At 42.6% G+C, this 15219-nt stretch overlaps 1 protein-coding gene and 1 long non-coding RNA gene across 8 annotated transcripts in view; both read left to right on the top strand.

Annotated features, from left to right (window-relative positions):
- Positions 1–3562: 3562 nt before the first annotated feature.
- LOC138755889 (uncharacterized) lies at positions 3563–7209 on the top strand. Its single transcript, XR_011352608.1, has 2 exons — positions 3563–3708; positions 3933–7209. It is a non-coding gene; the product is annotated as an uncharacterized lncRNA (long non-coding RNA).
- Positions 7210–12725: 5516 nt separating this feature from the next.
- Positions 12726–15219, top strand: part of klf9 (Kruppel like factor 9) — an 86574-nt gene continuing 84080 nt past the window's right edge. For 4 of the 7 annotated variants that reach the window (XR_011352593.1, XR_011352598.1, XR_011352594.1 and 1 more), the window contains exons 1-2: positions 12726–13542; positions 14331–14580. Coding sequence is in view for 2 of the 7 variants with exons in the window: in XM_069922606.1 (XP_069778707.1) it covers positions 13197–13542; positions 14331–14580 (596 nt within the window). In the remaining 5 variants the exon portion in view is untranslated. The remainder of the gene's footprint in view (positions 13543–14330; positions 14581–15219) is intronic. The other 3 variants (XR_011352591.1, XM_069922606.1, XM_069922581.1) reach the window with 3 other exon arrangements.

The following is a 15219-nucleotide window of genomic DNA, read 5'->3' as shown; positions in this document are numbered from 1 at the left end:
TTTCTTTTTAAAGTTCCAGAGTAACCGGGTGAGCCATTTCCCCTTTCAAATAGGCAGAGGAGGACACCCAGGTAAGTTTTCCTGGGTTCCCTGACCACCTCTGAGGTAGGTCTGGGACCTGGGTAGATTTTGACCAATTTCAGCCCTTTCAAATAGCCCTGTACCTGAGTCTTCAACCTAGTAAATTGCCCAGTAAACCCCATTTTACAAGGCAATTTGAAAGGGCCTACTGTGAGAGGGTAAGATTTGAAACAATCCATATTGAAGTTGAGACTCAGAATTGACTCCAAAACCTTGAATTTATCCCATATGTGTTCAAAGGCCCGATGATTACCTGTACCTTTGAAATGTAAACATATTAACTGGGTCCAGAAGCACTTCCCTGATTTAAATATTAGTGAACCATCAAATTTAGTTGTCATATACTCAGTTATACACAGTTGGTTAATTCTGAATATCATTCATACACATGCATTCCCATAATTGAATTTTTAAAACAAAATCCATTGATTTTTTTTTCTTTTTTTTTTACTGTGAACGAACTTACAGCTCAAGGTTATAGAGTTTCTTTGTATTTGTGAAGTGCAATATTTACCTATCAATGGAAAACTAATGCAGTAATGCCAAAATTCACAGGTCAAGAAGGTGACATATGACTGACTCAGTAGAGCAAAGGCTTGGGCATTTTAGAGACAGTATTTGTAGCAAAATTTGCACTTTCCTTTCAACCTCCTTCTCCCAGCCTCTGCCACTTTTACTTGAATGTCCTTATGCCGCTGTACAAAAGGGAAAGGGATGTCCAGTTCTAAAACAGTGGGTTTTCAAGCACTAAATGAGCTTTACATTAACAATGAGGCTAATGGAAAATATGGAGTTAGCTTCTTATGAAAACATTGAAATCTTATTCTCGGCAGGGGTGAAGGATTACAACACGTGTCCTTGATGTTTGATACAGTTTAAAAACTTAGAGGTGAGACATAGGCATGAATTTTATATGAGAACTCTGTTCAACAACGTGATTGTCACATTGCCAGGCAAGTCTCTCCATCTATGCATCTATTGATTGTAAATGGTGTGAGTGCAAATCCAATTATTTCCTCCACAATATATATTTTAAAGAACAATATGTCACATTATCACTGAACATGGCAGTAATGCCAATTAAAAAGAAAGATTTTACATCGGATGTTCTGTTTCTGCCTCATCTTTGTTTCTGATGCCTTCATTTTCTTCATTCTGGAATGGTTTAGAAACATTTGGTTTACTTTTTCCCATCCATGACAAGACAAATGATATAGAAATAGTATATAACTGCTTGGTGTTTTGAAATTTACCAAGGGAGGGGGAGGAGTTATTGGCATCGAGTTTCCACATTACTGCAAACAGGAAATTGAGCTGAAATATCATAAAACTGTGTTAGTTCAGTTATGCACTGGTTCTGTTAGAATTTACTTATAAACAAAATTACTCCACGAACCAATAGAATTGCCTAATGTCACGGAACATAATTATTAAAATTTTAAATATAATTTTTTTTTAATGTGTTTACATCAGAGTAGAAGCCGATCCCAGCCATTTAAACCCATGTCCACCTAATTACACCCAAGTTAATTTACAATCCCGTACATTTTGGAAGGTGGGAGGAAACCAGAACATGGGGACAGACACAGGGAGAACGTATAAGCTCATTACAGGCAGCTCCAGATCTGATCCTGGGTTGCTGCGGCTTCAATAGCGTCATGCAAACTGTGCCGCCCTATTTTCTTTCTTTCCAATAAGAGTAATCCTTGTTTTTATTTTCATGTTATAGCCTGTTGAATGTGGAGCTATCACAACAGATGTGAATTTTAATTAAGGTGCACAGCCCTTTGGATGCAATTAATTTGATTCAATGGTCACTAAAAATTACTATGAAGGCAATATTAATAGTTCAATTGCTGCATTCCTTTAATCTATGAGTAAATGTTTTGACATATAATAACTATTAGTCCATATTAATGTCTGTAAATCTGAGGGTTAGAGAATTAAGTGAGTTACCTTATGGAAAATAATTACAACTTTTCCATCACTTTCGGGATGTCCCAAAGGACTTTACAGCCAATGAAGTAATTCTGAAATGTAATTACTGTTGCAATGTAGAAAAATGGCCTTCAAAGTGCTGGATGGATGATCTGGAGACTTGAGCAAATCTCAACACGGCAGCTGGGCATTTTAAATCAGTTAAAATGTTTAAAACCTAGCATGAAACATTGAGAGTGTCATAACAGCCATCCTGTCTCAGATGGACAAGCGGTCGGAGTCAAAAATAGGGGGCGGTGTGGGTTTGACTTTTACATAGCTCATATGGGAAACGTGATTTTTGGGCCATAAAAAGGATGGGTGGGGGGGGGGGGTGTTGGTGGTCATCTATTGCACAGGATCGACAATTTCACGAATACATACATTATGTATATGTTTGGGGTGTGTGTGTGTGTGTGTGTGTGTGTGTGTGTGTGTGTGTGTGTGTGTGTGTGTGTGTGTGTGTGTGTGTGAGTGAGAGAGAGTGAGATATATATACAGGCACTCAGTTTACATTGTGGAAGAGAGGAAAGGAAATTATTACTCTTTCCCTCACAATCATTAGCTTGGATCGAGGATGCTTATTAACTTGTAATTTCCCACGAATCTCTGACCACTGGGATGAATGCTATAAAATATACACCCTTTACCCCTATTTCTAAAGAGCCTTTCCTTTTTATTTCCTTTTCATTATATTACAAGCTCATTCCCAATCCTGGGAATGATTCCTGTGCTGCTCTGAACTATCCCAGATAATTGGCTGTGCAGTGTCCTGGGATAGGAAGCCCTTTGTGCCATTTCCACTGGGCCACTCTGAACTGGGACACCAATTGCTTTTCCACTGAACACACTCATCCTCAGGGATTGGAGTATTCCACCTTCAACTGGAAGAGGGTGTCTTTCTGTTGTCCATTTTCCACTGGTTTTATCAGCACGTCGGTGTCAGCAAACACCGGGAACATGAGTAGGGGTAAAGATGGTTAATCCCCGGCGTGAAATGACGTCATTTGTGCTGGCGTTCAGATAGTGTTCCTTTTCCACTGGCACCCTGTCCCAGTAAATTCCCAGTTAATTCCTTGGACAGGGTGCCAGTGGAAAAGGGGCTTAAGATATAACTGACTTGGACTGGCTTTGTTTCAATTCTTCCACTTATTTTACATTGCACTAAACAAAGACTCAGATCAAACCTGTTAACGATTGAAAAAAAATGAGTTCTTTGAGACGAGGGCTGAAAAGTTTTTGTAATGCTCAGTCACTGTTATTATACACCAGGCTAATGTTTTTGTTTGTAGAATTTGGTTACTGTAATTAGGAAATAAATGACTTGTCTTTTAAAAATTTGTTCCAATGAAGGCCATTTTTCTCCATTGAGCTGAAGGTTCAATTGCAGTTCATGGAAAAGGACACGCTGTACCCAGTGAATTAATCCTCAGTAACAACACGTCCTCATTGAACTATTACACAGTGACATATTCCACACTCTAGTGCAACTTTGTGCCCCACCCATTTAAAAGAGTCACAACAGCTGTGGTAAAGGATTAGTCCCTTTGACCCACAGAAACATCCTGAGACATCTTAATGGTGTATCAAAGATAAAATTTGATATCAAACCATATGAAGAGGTATTCGAACAACAGTCTGGACAAACAGGTAAATTAGGGTTTAAAGAGCAGAAGGGAGTGAATCCCAGAGTTAAGGGCTTGTAAGGTCACTGAACGCTTATTTTCCCTACAGCACCGATCAATGGCAGAACTTAATTACTACGCATTTTCTGTGTACTCCAAAGGCAGTCAAAGAAGGAACAAAATCAATGAAATCTGCTTAGCTTCAGAGTTCGTTGTTTTGACATTTTTGTTGTATTGTTCCTACCCCAGGGATGGATCCTTCTGTACACCTGCCAATCCCTCGCTGTGACAGGATTCAGAATGAAGGAGAGGGAGAGAGATGTTGATGGTGAAATTTAGCATTGCATTTTTCAAGCAGCCTTCAGCTGTCTGAGAATAAGAATGATTGAAGATAAATATTTTAAAGCTGACACTAAGTTCATCATCTCCCTGACAATGGTAATCCTATCTCTATTCATGCTTCTGGGATACGAGACCTGCTTCTTATAAGTTTTTGTTGCATTAAAACCACTCCAGTGTATCTCATACCACCAATGCCATCTCCACTAGATCCAATGGCATCAGAGGCTGACCTACTTCAATATTCACTCCCTGCAGACTTGTAGCTCCAGTATTACAGTCGACTGCGATGGGTAACCTGCTCCGTTCACGTGTTCAATACCAGCTTATTGAGAGGTGTATTTCCTTGCATGTTCTCTATACCAAACTTAGTCTCTGAAAGAGATTGGCCAGTGTACAGAGAAATCTCCCCCACCCCCACGGATGTTCTCAAAGGTTCTTCAAAAGCATGCAACATCCCCACCTGCTCGTGAAAATCCTTGGAGAAGAGGCACTGAGGATGGAATTAAGAACCTTGAGCCCATTCGGAAGCAGCATGCAATCACCCTGATGAGTACATGGTGCGTCTCCTCCCCATCTACTCACCCATCTTCTCGATCAGCTCTGGTTAGAGATCCTAGATTGGTCTCATCAGTCATTCAGAACCAAAATGGGGGAAAGTTATCCTCGATCCTAAGGATCCCCCTAAGAATGAAGTAAAGAAACACAGGAGAAATATGATGCAAATGGACAGGGAGAGACTGTATGGTCCTCAAAGGGTTTTGGACCTCAGCTCCAGAAAATTCCCAGCACCCCAGGGTTCTCTGGCTTGACCCTGCAATCAGCAGACTCCTGAACGAATGAATGACTTTTATTGACATAACCTAAGTACAAAAGATGCAGTGAAAATATTACTTGTTGCAGCTTTCTAGATATATAAACCCACAACACATAAAAAGGTAATATATAAAAAGAGGGAAAATATATTCACAGAGGCTATAGTACAGAGACAGAAGTGCAGACAGATCTTTGGTGGTTTTGAAGTAGTTACAGTGAACCCTTCTCCATTAATAATGGCGTGAAGCAAGGCTGCGTTCTCGCACCAACCCTCTTTTCAATCTTCTTCAGCATGATGCTGAAACAAGCCATGAAAGACCTCAACAATGAAGACACTGTTTACTTCCGGTACCGCACGGATGGCAGTCTCTTCAATCTGAGGCGCCTGCAAGCTCACACCAAGTCACAAGAGCAATTTGTCCGTGAACTATTCTTTGCAGATGATGCCGCTTTAGTTGCCCATTCAGAGCCAGCTCTTCAGCGCTTGAGGAACTGTTTTGCGGAAACTGCCAAAATGTTTGGCCTGGTAGTCAGCCTGAAGAAAACTGAGGTCCTCCATCAGCCAGCTCCCCACCATGACTACCAGCCCCCCCACATCTCCATCGGGTACACAAAACTCAAAACGGTCAACCAGTTTACCTATCTCGGCTGCACCATTTCATCGGATGCAAGGATCGACAACGAGATAGACAACAGACTCGCCAAGGCAAATAGCGCCTTTGGAAGACTACACAAAAGAGTCTGGAAAAACAATCAAATGAAAAACCTCACAAAGATTAGCGTATACAGAGCCGTTGTCATACCCACACTCCTGTTCGGCTCTGAATCATGGGTCCTCTACCGGCATCACCTATGGCTCCTAGAATGCTTCCACCAGCGTTGTCTCTGCTCCATCCTCAACATTCATTGGAGCGACTTCATCTCCAACATCATAGTACTCGAGATGGCAGAGGCTGACAGCATCGAATCCACGCTGCTGAAGATCCAACTGCGCTGGGTAGGTCACGTCTCCAGAATGGCGGACCATCGCCTTCCCAAGATCGTTATATGGCGAGCTCTCCACTGGCCACCGTGACAGAGGTGCACCAAAGAAGAGGTATAAGGACTGCCTAAAGAAATCTCTTGGTGCCTGCCACATTGACCACTGCCAGTGGGCTGATATCACCTCAAACTGTGCATCTTGGCGCCTCACAGTTTGACGGGCAGCAACCTCCTTTGAAGAAGACCGCAGAGCCCACCTCACTGACAAAAGACAAAGGAGGAAAAACCCAACACCCAACCCCAAACAACCAATTTTCCCCTGCAACCGCTGCAACCATGTCTGCCTGTCCCGCAGCGGACTTGTCAGCCACAAACGAGCCTGCAGCTGACGTGGACACTACCCCTCCATAAATCTTCGTCCGCGAAGTCAAGCCAAAGAGAAGAGTACAGTGAAAGGGCAGGTTCAGAGCCTGGGAGCCTCAACTTCAAAACCAGAGTCAGCCAGACGAGGAGGCTTCTGCACCTACACTAATATCTGCCCCACAAGAGTTAGCTGCAGGGTCCAAATTACATCAGGATGCAGAGTCTGCACTAAGTGGAGCTGAGACAACCTAAGGAGGGACTCCCAGCTCTGGCTATCAGCAGCTGCCGATCGCTGCTTTTGGATACCCAGTCCTGCCCCAGTTTGACAGGATATCAAAACAAATAGTGTTGTGTTTCTGTGCACGGGGATTTTTAAATTTTAAATAGTGCTGCTAAGCTTGATTCAAATAAAGCATCAAATCGATGACGAGGCTGGATTAATGCTAATTATTAATGCTAAATGAATCTGTGAGCTTTTGAGTCCTCATTCTGTCAACAAGTTCAGTGCTCATGTCCATGATACTGCATTACATAATACGAATTATCTAAGTATGGAACACTGTGTCCAAGAACAGTAAACAACATCCCACAATAGTTGGGAAGTATTCTGTTCAACAACCCTCTGTGACTTTGCTTTAGCAGCTGTTTTTCTGCACCATTTAAATGGAAAGGATTGACTGCATCTTAAGAAAACTTCTCTGTCCGAAGAAGATAACAAAATCATGAAGCACCTCTAGATTTAGAGCAGTTTATTTTTCCCCAATGCCTACCAAGGTCTCTCCCCTTATTATCCTTACCATAAACTACCCCAGGACCGCAAAAGAGGCCTTCTGCACTATTGTAATGATGCTATTTTCTACCTATCTTTTGTATTTGTTATCTCTTTTGATACGGTAATTCAATGTAGACTAATGTAGCTGTTTTTTCCCACAAAGTACACTGTACCTGTTTGACTGCAGCATGTAGGAATTACAACACATATGTACACTATACAATGTATATGACAATAAACTCATTCTCGTCATGATCAATACTGCAATAAGTAAGAAGGAAATGCTCGTAAGATATAGTACGTTAGAAGGTTAACACAGGGAAACACCACAAATTCACTATCCTTCAGTGATGTCATACTGTCAGTTTTTTTTACTGTTGGGGGGGAGGGAGTTTTTTTTAACGATGCCTTAACAGGCTGCCAGTGGAAGTTAAGAGGCATCTTGATTGACTGCAGGGAATGGGGGGCATTATGGATCACGTGCAGACAGGGTTAGTGTAACCTGATATCATGATTGGCACACAGGTATCCTGGCCCAAAGGGTTTGTTCCTGTGCTCTATTTATACTCCAGAACTCTTTCTAAATCAAAGTTTTCAGTTGTTATGTAGTAAAATTATAATTTTCCACTGAATCAGGTCAAAGAAGCAGGGAAGAATGGGAGTCCCAGTGAGTATAAAGGGAGTGTTGGAATCAGGGTCTTGATATGTTTAAAGGAAGTGTGGGAAACAAGCCCGGTGAGTTTAAAGAGAGTGTGGGAAACAGGTCTCTGGTTGAGTTTAAAGCAGTGGTCTCCAAAGTGGTTGATATCGACCCCTTGGGGGGGGGGGGTTGATGTGGCAATCCAAGGGGGTCAATAAACAGTGGGGGAAGGGGTCGATTGAACTTTTGTGGTCAAAAGCAAGGGTGTGTGTACGTAAAATAGCACCTATGGCATGGGATCAATAAACAGTAGGGGAAGGGATCGACTGAACTTTTGTGGTCAAAAGCAAGGGTGTGTGTACGTAAAATAGCACCTATGGCATGGGGTCAATAAACAGTGGGGGGAGGGGTCGATTGAACTTTTGTGGTCAAAAGCAAGGGTGTGTCTACGTAAAATAGCACCTATGGCATGGGTTAACAACCTTTCACAAGAGGTGGCCTTGGTGTCCACCATGTTGAATTTGGCTTTGGCCTCTTGAGAGAGAGAGAGAGAGAGAGAGAGAGAAGAGAGAGAGAGAGAGAGAGAGAGAGAGAAAGGACTGATGGAGCAGAGAAGAAGAATGTGTCCAACACCATCATTCACCCCTTCCAGCACTACCACCCCCGCCCTGTCCAGCACCACCAGCACTCCCCTTATAGTGTCACCACTCCAGCCCCACCCCGTCCAGTGCCGCCAACCCCCATCTCCCTGTCCAGCCACATCCCCTCCAGCGCTGCCATCACCCCCCATCCTGTGCCACCACCACCTCAAGGATTCCATGCCTTGGGGTCAGTGAGGGATCAAGGATTCCATGAAGGGGTCTATGGTCTAAAAGGTTTGGGGACCTCTGGTTTAAAGTGAGTGTGGGATTTAGGGGTTCTGGTGAGTTGAAAGGGAGCAGAGCCCCAATGAATTAAAAGGGAGCAGTGGTGCATCATCTGGTGAGCCACTGGCAGAGCCACCTGGATTTCCAAACAGTAGGACTGTAGACCATCAGAATTTTACTGCCCAAAAGGACAGTGGAGTCTGATCCAACTGAAAGTTTTAAACGGGAATTGAATAGAGAGTTGAAGTGAATAAAACAGACAGAACTGTGGATAAATAGCAAGTGTTGGGGGTGGGGGGTGAACTAATCAAGCAGCCAGCATTGTTAGGATGGCATCAATGACCTCCATTTTGCTGTGTCATTCTAAAAATTCTAAATTCACTCTGGACCAACACGATCCCAAGGTTTTATGGAAATTAAATATTTAGGGCATTTGTGGAAAGTGGAAAACTATAATGTAAACTCCCTGGTTTTAGTTCTGTCTTGGTTGGATCCTTCATCTTCAGGTAACTGTGATCCACAATCATCTGACTCTCAGATATTACGCCCAGCCTCATGACACCCTACTCAATCATCCCATCACCTACCAAAGATCCTGAGAGGTCAACACAACTCCAGGCCCTGCAATTGAAGATGACCATTCTGCCCCCTGAGCCTGTTCTGTTCCATCCAATGATGCCTGATCCCATTAACTCCATTGTCCAAGTTTGACCTGTAAGTCTTAAAACCTCTCATTTAACATTTATTTTGGGAGTGCGATCCCTATTTCTGTGTCTTTGTACTGGCTTCACCTGTGAACAGTTGGGCTCAATTTTAAGGTTATTGCTTTTGTTCTGGAAATAATTCCTCTCTATCTTCAGGTTCAAATTTATTGTCACATGTATCAAGGTGCAGTGAGAAAGTTTGCCTCAGGAGCAGCCAGCCAGAGATTCAAAATGTAGTTCAGCAAGGAGTGCAGAATTACAGAGAGAGATCCATTGGTGCAGAGCAAAAGCAACATAATTTTGCTTGTGTGAGGTTCATTCAGGAGTCTTATAATGACAGGAAAGAAACTCTCTGAATCTGGCATGATCTCATACTCACCAATCTTCTCCCGGACAAGAAGGGGGAGAAGAGAGCGTGGTTGGGGTAGAAAGAGTCTTTAATATATTGTCTACTTTCCTAAGGCAGTGTGAAGTATTGATGAAGTTGATGGTAGGGGCAGGGGAGGAGGGGATGAGGAGGTGGGGCAGGAGGGGTGTGGTAGGAACAGCTGAAATTTTTGTACACAAGCCTCTTGAATAAGAATCAAACCCACAACTTTGCAACTCATTTGAGGGTGCGTGCTCTTTTCTCATCTATGGAATATCTCCACCTTTGTCGACCTCCATTAGACTTGCATCTGACTTTTGGGTGGTTGAAGAATCTGTAGCCCTTAAGGTGCATACAAGTGATCTTGTGAGTTTACTATCCAAAGGGGTGAACTCACAAGTCCAATGCCCTTGGGCTTGTTGAGTGATACCACGGTGGTTCCTGATCTCAAGGTAATTTCTCTGCCTGTCTCTGATACCCTGAATATTCAAATTTTACAGGTCGCAGCTTAGATTATACAGAATGACTGAGTTTCTGTGAGAAGGCCAAAGATTCAAATGCCCCAACAGAAGACATTTCTCCTTGTCTCAATGCTAAATAGCTGGTCCTTTGTACAAAGCTTGTATCTCCCAGTTCCAGACTCTCCAGCTGGAAAAAAGCAGCCAAAGACCTGGGGTCAGCCCTGAGCTCTGTGTGCTGAGTTTGCATATTCTCTATGTGACCCAGAAGTTTTCCCTGGATGATCTGCTTTCTTCCCACCTCCCAAATGGTCTATTGAGTGGCTGCTGTGAATTACCCCGAATGTGTGGTGTGAGAATCAGCACAGACTTAAACGGTTATATGATGAAAAATATACGGAGAAATAAGGGTGGGATTGTCTGAGAGCTATCTAGCTCCTTCTACATCTTAAGAAAATAAATGTGAAAAAGTGAGAAAATTAGCATTAGCCCTGTCGAGTCCTATCAGAATCTGTCCATTTTCAAAGTGGGTCAGAGGATGTTTAGTCTGATGGTTATTGTAATGGGTGGGATGGGAGTATGAGAGAAAAACATTTTAATAGAGGAAGTGTTGCACTTGTCTGATCCTGCAGCATAGAGACTGAGGCAGCCTCACCAATGCTTTTAAATAAGTTAAACCATTTGCCACAGGGTAGAACGGAAGATTACTGCAATTGACTGGATGGAATTTAAACAAAACAATAGATTTAAAATGGAAAGGAGAATGGGAATTGCTCAGTCAAATCTATATTGTCATCTGCTAGAAATTCTTGCCTCTATACCTCATGGATAATGCAAAATTAGTTCATAGATAATTATTAGGGCCATAAATAGGGTGGGTACATTTCCTCTTAACAAAGGAGTTCATAACCTGAGGTCACAAGTTTAAGGGAAGGGATAGGAGATTTACAGGGAATTAGAGGAAAAAGTATTTTTTTTCACCCAGAGAGTGATTGAAATTTGAAACGCATAGCCTGAGAGTTAGCGTAGGCAGCATCTCTCAAGACATTTGGAAAATATTTAGATGAACCTTTGAAATGTCATGGCATTGAAGACTTTGGGACAATTGCTGGAAAGATACAAGATAATCAGCATGAACCCAGTGGTCTGAGGCCTTGTCTCCAAGTGGTATAACTCCGCATCTCTACTAGAATAATATATAATGCTCTACACATTCCTTACTTTGTTTCTCCCTAACATCCTCTATTGTATTCTTCCTTCTGGTTTAACCTGTCTTCTGTTAATGGCTCTCAATTTTCTATTCCTACTGCCATTTCTTATGATTTTAGTGGGGCTGGGGACATGACGCTGAGATTGAAGGGGCAGGATTAAGGGGTCAGTCCTACTCCTATTCAATCCTTAAATACGTCAAGGTTACTTGTCTAAACTAACAATCATTTAAAACACAATGCTTCATATTTTCATCTTCAGCTGAAGTTGGCCTTAAGAGCCAAAATCTTCTAAGTTCTTTTGTTGCAAGTAATAATTTTGGAGAATTATCATCCACAATCAGTCCTTTTCCAACAATATTAATACTGGAATCTAACTGTAAATGAGATGATGGAATTCAGAAACATAATTGTTAATGAAAAGGAAAGATTGGTACTTTGCTAAACAGTAAAACATCCCAAAGGCCAAAATCAGACAGTTTAAGATCTAACCTCAGAAGGCAGTATTGCTCTGATCAAAGATCTTCAACTTGGGATGTTAACTTTTTCTTCATCTCCAGGTGCTGTCTGGCCTGCTGAATGAAAGAACCTCCACTGAACTGTCATAAATATATTTAATAAGGCTGCCTCCACTGCTTCCTTGGGCACAGAATTTCAGATTCACTACTCTCTGGGAAAAGCAGTTTAGTGTCATTTAAGAAAGAGTTGGATAAGTATATGGATGGAAGGGAGAATGGAGGGTTATGGGCAGAGTGCTGGTAAGTGGGATTAGAGGAGGGTACTTGGATCAATGAGGACTAGAAAGGCCAAATTGGCCTGTTTCCTTGCTGTAATTGTGATATGGATATGATAATTTCCACCTTAAACCAACCTTCTTGAATCTTGAGGCCACTTCTCTTTGAGTCCCCCTCATTCTCGTTTTTTTTTTTTCGTTTTACTTCAGATTTCCACCATCTGCATTTGTTTTGATTTTCACAAAGTAACTTTGGGAAAGATGATCAAAAGAGATAAAGCATCTGAGGTCTCAAGGGTTTAAATAAAGGTGGGGAGATTTAGAGAAGGAATTTCAGGGACTGTAATAAATGCCTTCTTGGAGACAAAAACACATTTCCATAAATGTTAAAATGAGATTTTCCACTTTCCAGACTGAACCCAGCAACAGAAGCTTTGACGAGCCCTCATACACCACTTGCATGGATTGCCGTGGGACCACCGCCAGTGGGCTGATATCGCCTCAAACCGTGCATCTTGGCGCCTCACAGTTTGGCGGGCAGCAACCTCCTTTGAAGAAGACCGCAGAGCCCACCTCACTGACAAAAGGCAAAGGAGGAAAAACCCAACACCCAACCCCAACCCACCAATTTTCCCTGTCCCGCATCGGACTTGTCAGCCACAAACGAGCCTGCAGCTGACGTGGACTTTTTACCCCCTCCATAAATCTTCGTCCGCGAAGCCAAGCCAAAGAAAGAAAGACATCGCAAGCGTTCCAGGTGGCCCTCTCAACATGATCAGATGCGGATGGGGGTGGGGTTGACTCCAGGTCTTGGAACGTCTATGGGTGGAACACAATCTACCCAATAAGGAGCAGTTTGCATTGTGACGTCGAGGGAATCCAGAATTTTGGTTACATTGCGAAATTCGCCAATCACCCGATACATCGTGGATTTGGATTCTCTGTGTCACTTGAAGACGACAAAAATAAAAATAATCGAGAGTTGTACGAGTTAGAGAAATAATTTATGTCAAATTTGCAATTCTCATCTTCATCCTCAAAGTCTGCACTTTGGTTCCGGCAACGACCCAAGGGTGAAAATTGGAAGCCTTGAGATAAATTGCGTTATGGTTTGATAAAAGTATTTTGCAACAGATGCATGCCACGTGTTTGGCGGATTACACAAAGAACAAGGGACAGCCCTCTGAATACTAGAAGTAGATTGCGTCCTTTAAAGCGCGGTTAATAAGAACAAAGTAAGGGGTTGAAAGTAGATTTCTGTGTGCGATGTCTGCAATTGCTTATATCGATTACCTTGCCGCCGAGAGTTTAGTTTCCATCTCCAGCAACCCAGTGGTGCACCAGTCTCCTGTGCAGGGCTTGGCTGCAGAAGAAACCAGAGAAGCCGGGGAAGGCCTTGGTTCTCTTCTGAGCATGGCCGGAATTCTGGCAGATCGAAGCAAGTGTAACCCGCTCTCCCGAGCGCAGTGCCGGGAGGCGCATATTCCTCTGCGTGTTACAACGGGTCAAGCGAAAGATTTATCCAGTCAACGACACGAGTGCCCATACGCTGGGTGCACCAAAGTCTATGGGAAGTCTTCTCACTTAAAGTCGCACCTGAGAACACACACAGGTTAGTCTGATTTTATATCATGCATTTCTATACAGCCTTTCCACCAAGAGTTAATAGCAAGATTCCGCCACAAATAAAGGAGCGTGACAATTGACTACGGGCAAAATGTATTTAACGCTGGAAATTAATGGAGCAATTGCTCTGATTGGGGAGAAATTTCTATCTCCGCCGATTTTAGAATAGCTGATGAAAACGGCGCCTGAAAGTGTTGTATATCATAAGGAGAACTGTCAAAGACGCGGTCAAATAACCTTCAGCTCATCGTGTCCCTGCCCAAACCCTAACCCAGTCCCCATCTTGCCTGTACTAAGCAACCCAGCAATTTATTTTAGCTAATTCCCGTTTTAAAGCTACTGTTGAAATACTCTAGGTGGGCACCCGGGTGCAGTACTGAGGGAACTCGACAGTTCTAAACCTGTTTATAATATTAAGTTTATTGTCATATACATGAGTACAGATTCACCAACATTCTAGTCACGCAGGTACATAAGATACACTAACAATAGAATACATTAAATTGCCATGTGCCATGAAACAGATTCAAATATAAAACGATGGGTCGGTCCTTTATGATGTTGATTCCCTTCTATGGCATCAAGCACAGAGGAGTACCAAGATTTTATGGCAAAGATTGGATGAAGTTCGTGAATATTGGATGTTCAAACTGGTACTACTGAATCAGGGGAGGTATCTAAAGGCAAACCAAGAAACTCTGGGAAGTCTTGATGGGAAGTGAGGTATTATGGACGACTACAGTATTGTTAAAATTTTCTCTTCGGCGTCTGCAGGAGAGAAGCCCTTTCCTTGTATGTGGTCCGGTTGCTGTAAAAGGTTTTCTCGTTCTGACGAGCTGACACGGCATTACAGAACCCACACCGGCGAGAAGTCGTTCAAGTGCCCGTTGTGCGAGAAATGTTTCATGAGGAGTGACCATTTGACCAAACACGCCAGAAGGCACCCCGGCTTCCAAACCAGCATGCTACAAAGAGCACGGAGGAGAGTGGTCACTTCCCTGGCTGCAGCCGTCGAACCAGCAAGGTAGAAGTCCAGTCTTCTCAAAAGATCCAGTTCAACAAACTCTGAGACGTCTGCCCACTTGCTTTTGCTGCTATGTTTTTATTTAATCTGTCATGTTCTTTGCATTCTGCATCTTTGGCGCTGTGATCTTCAGACATATGAAAGTTCTTTTTTATTAGAGTTTATGCTTACTAGCATAAAAAAATTTGCTCTGCAGCACATAAATAGCTTTACTCCAGCGAATCTCCTTCACGTCCTGCGTGCTGATTTCGAAATGGGGTTTCCAACTTGTATTCCTGCGCCATCCGCTGGTGTGAAGATGTTCTGGAATAGAACGTTACCTGAATTAAGCGATGTAGGAGGGGAGACACCGTGGTCTGTGTCAGAAATAAAACTTCTCACACATGAGTCTCTTTAAAACTGATGACACGACAAGCTTTATTTACAAGTCTGCAGAGTTGGACTCAATTGGTTTCTCACCAGTTAAGCCCCGATACATACAGTGCATTGATTTTTATACCTTTTTTGCTTGTCCTTCCCCTCCTCTTTAACACTGTTTTAATTGGTTAGTTTTTGCAAAATCATTCTAAGTACACTTGCATTTTTAATTATCACGTTCGTTACGTACGCTGCGAACTCTACATACACTAAATTCTGTTT

The sequence above is a fragment of the Narcine bancroftii genome, chromosome 1, assembly GCF_036971445.1.
Source record: "Narcine bancroftii isolate sNarBan1 chromosome 1, sNarBan1.hap1, whole genome shotgun sequence".
Taxonomy (NCBI): domain Eukaryota; kingdom Metazoa; phylum Chordata; class Chondrichthyes; order Torpediniformes; family Narcinidae; genus Narcine; species Narcine bancroftii.
The sequence above is the reverse complement of the archived record's forward strand: the minus strand, read 5'-3'. Positions and strand labels throughout refer to the sequence as shown.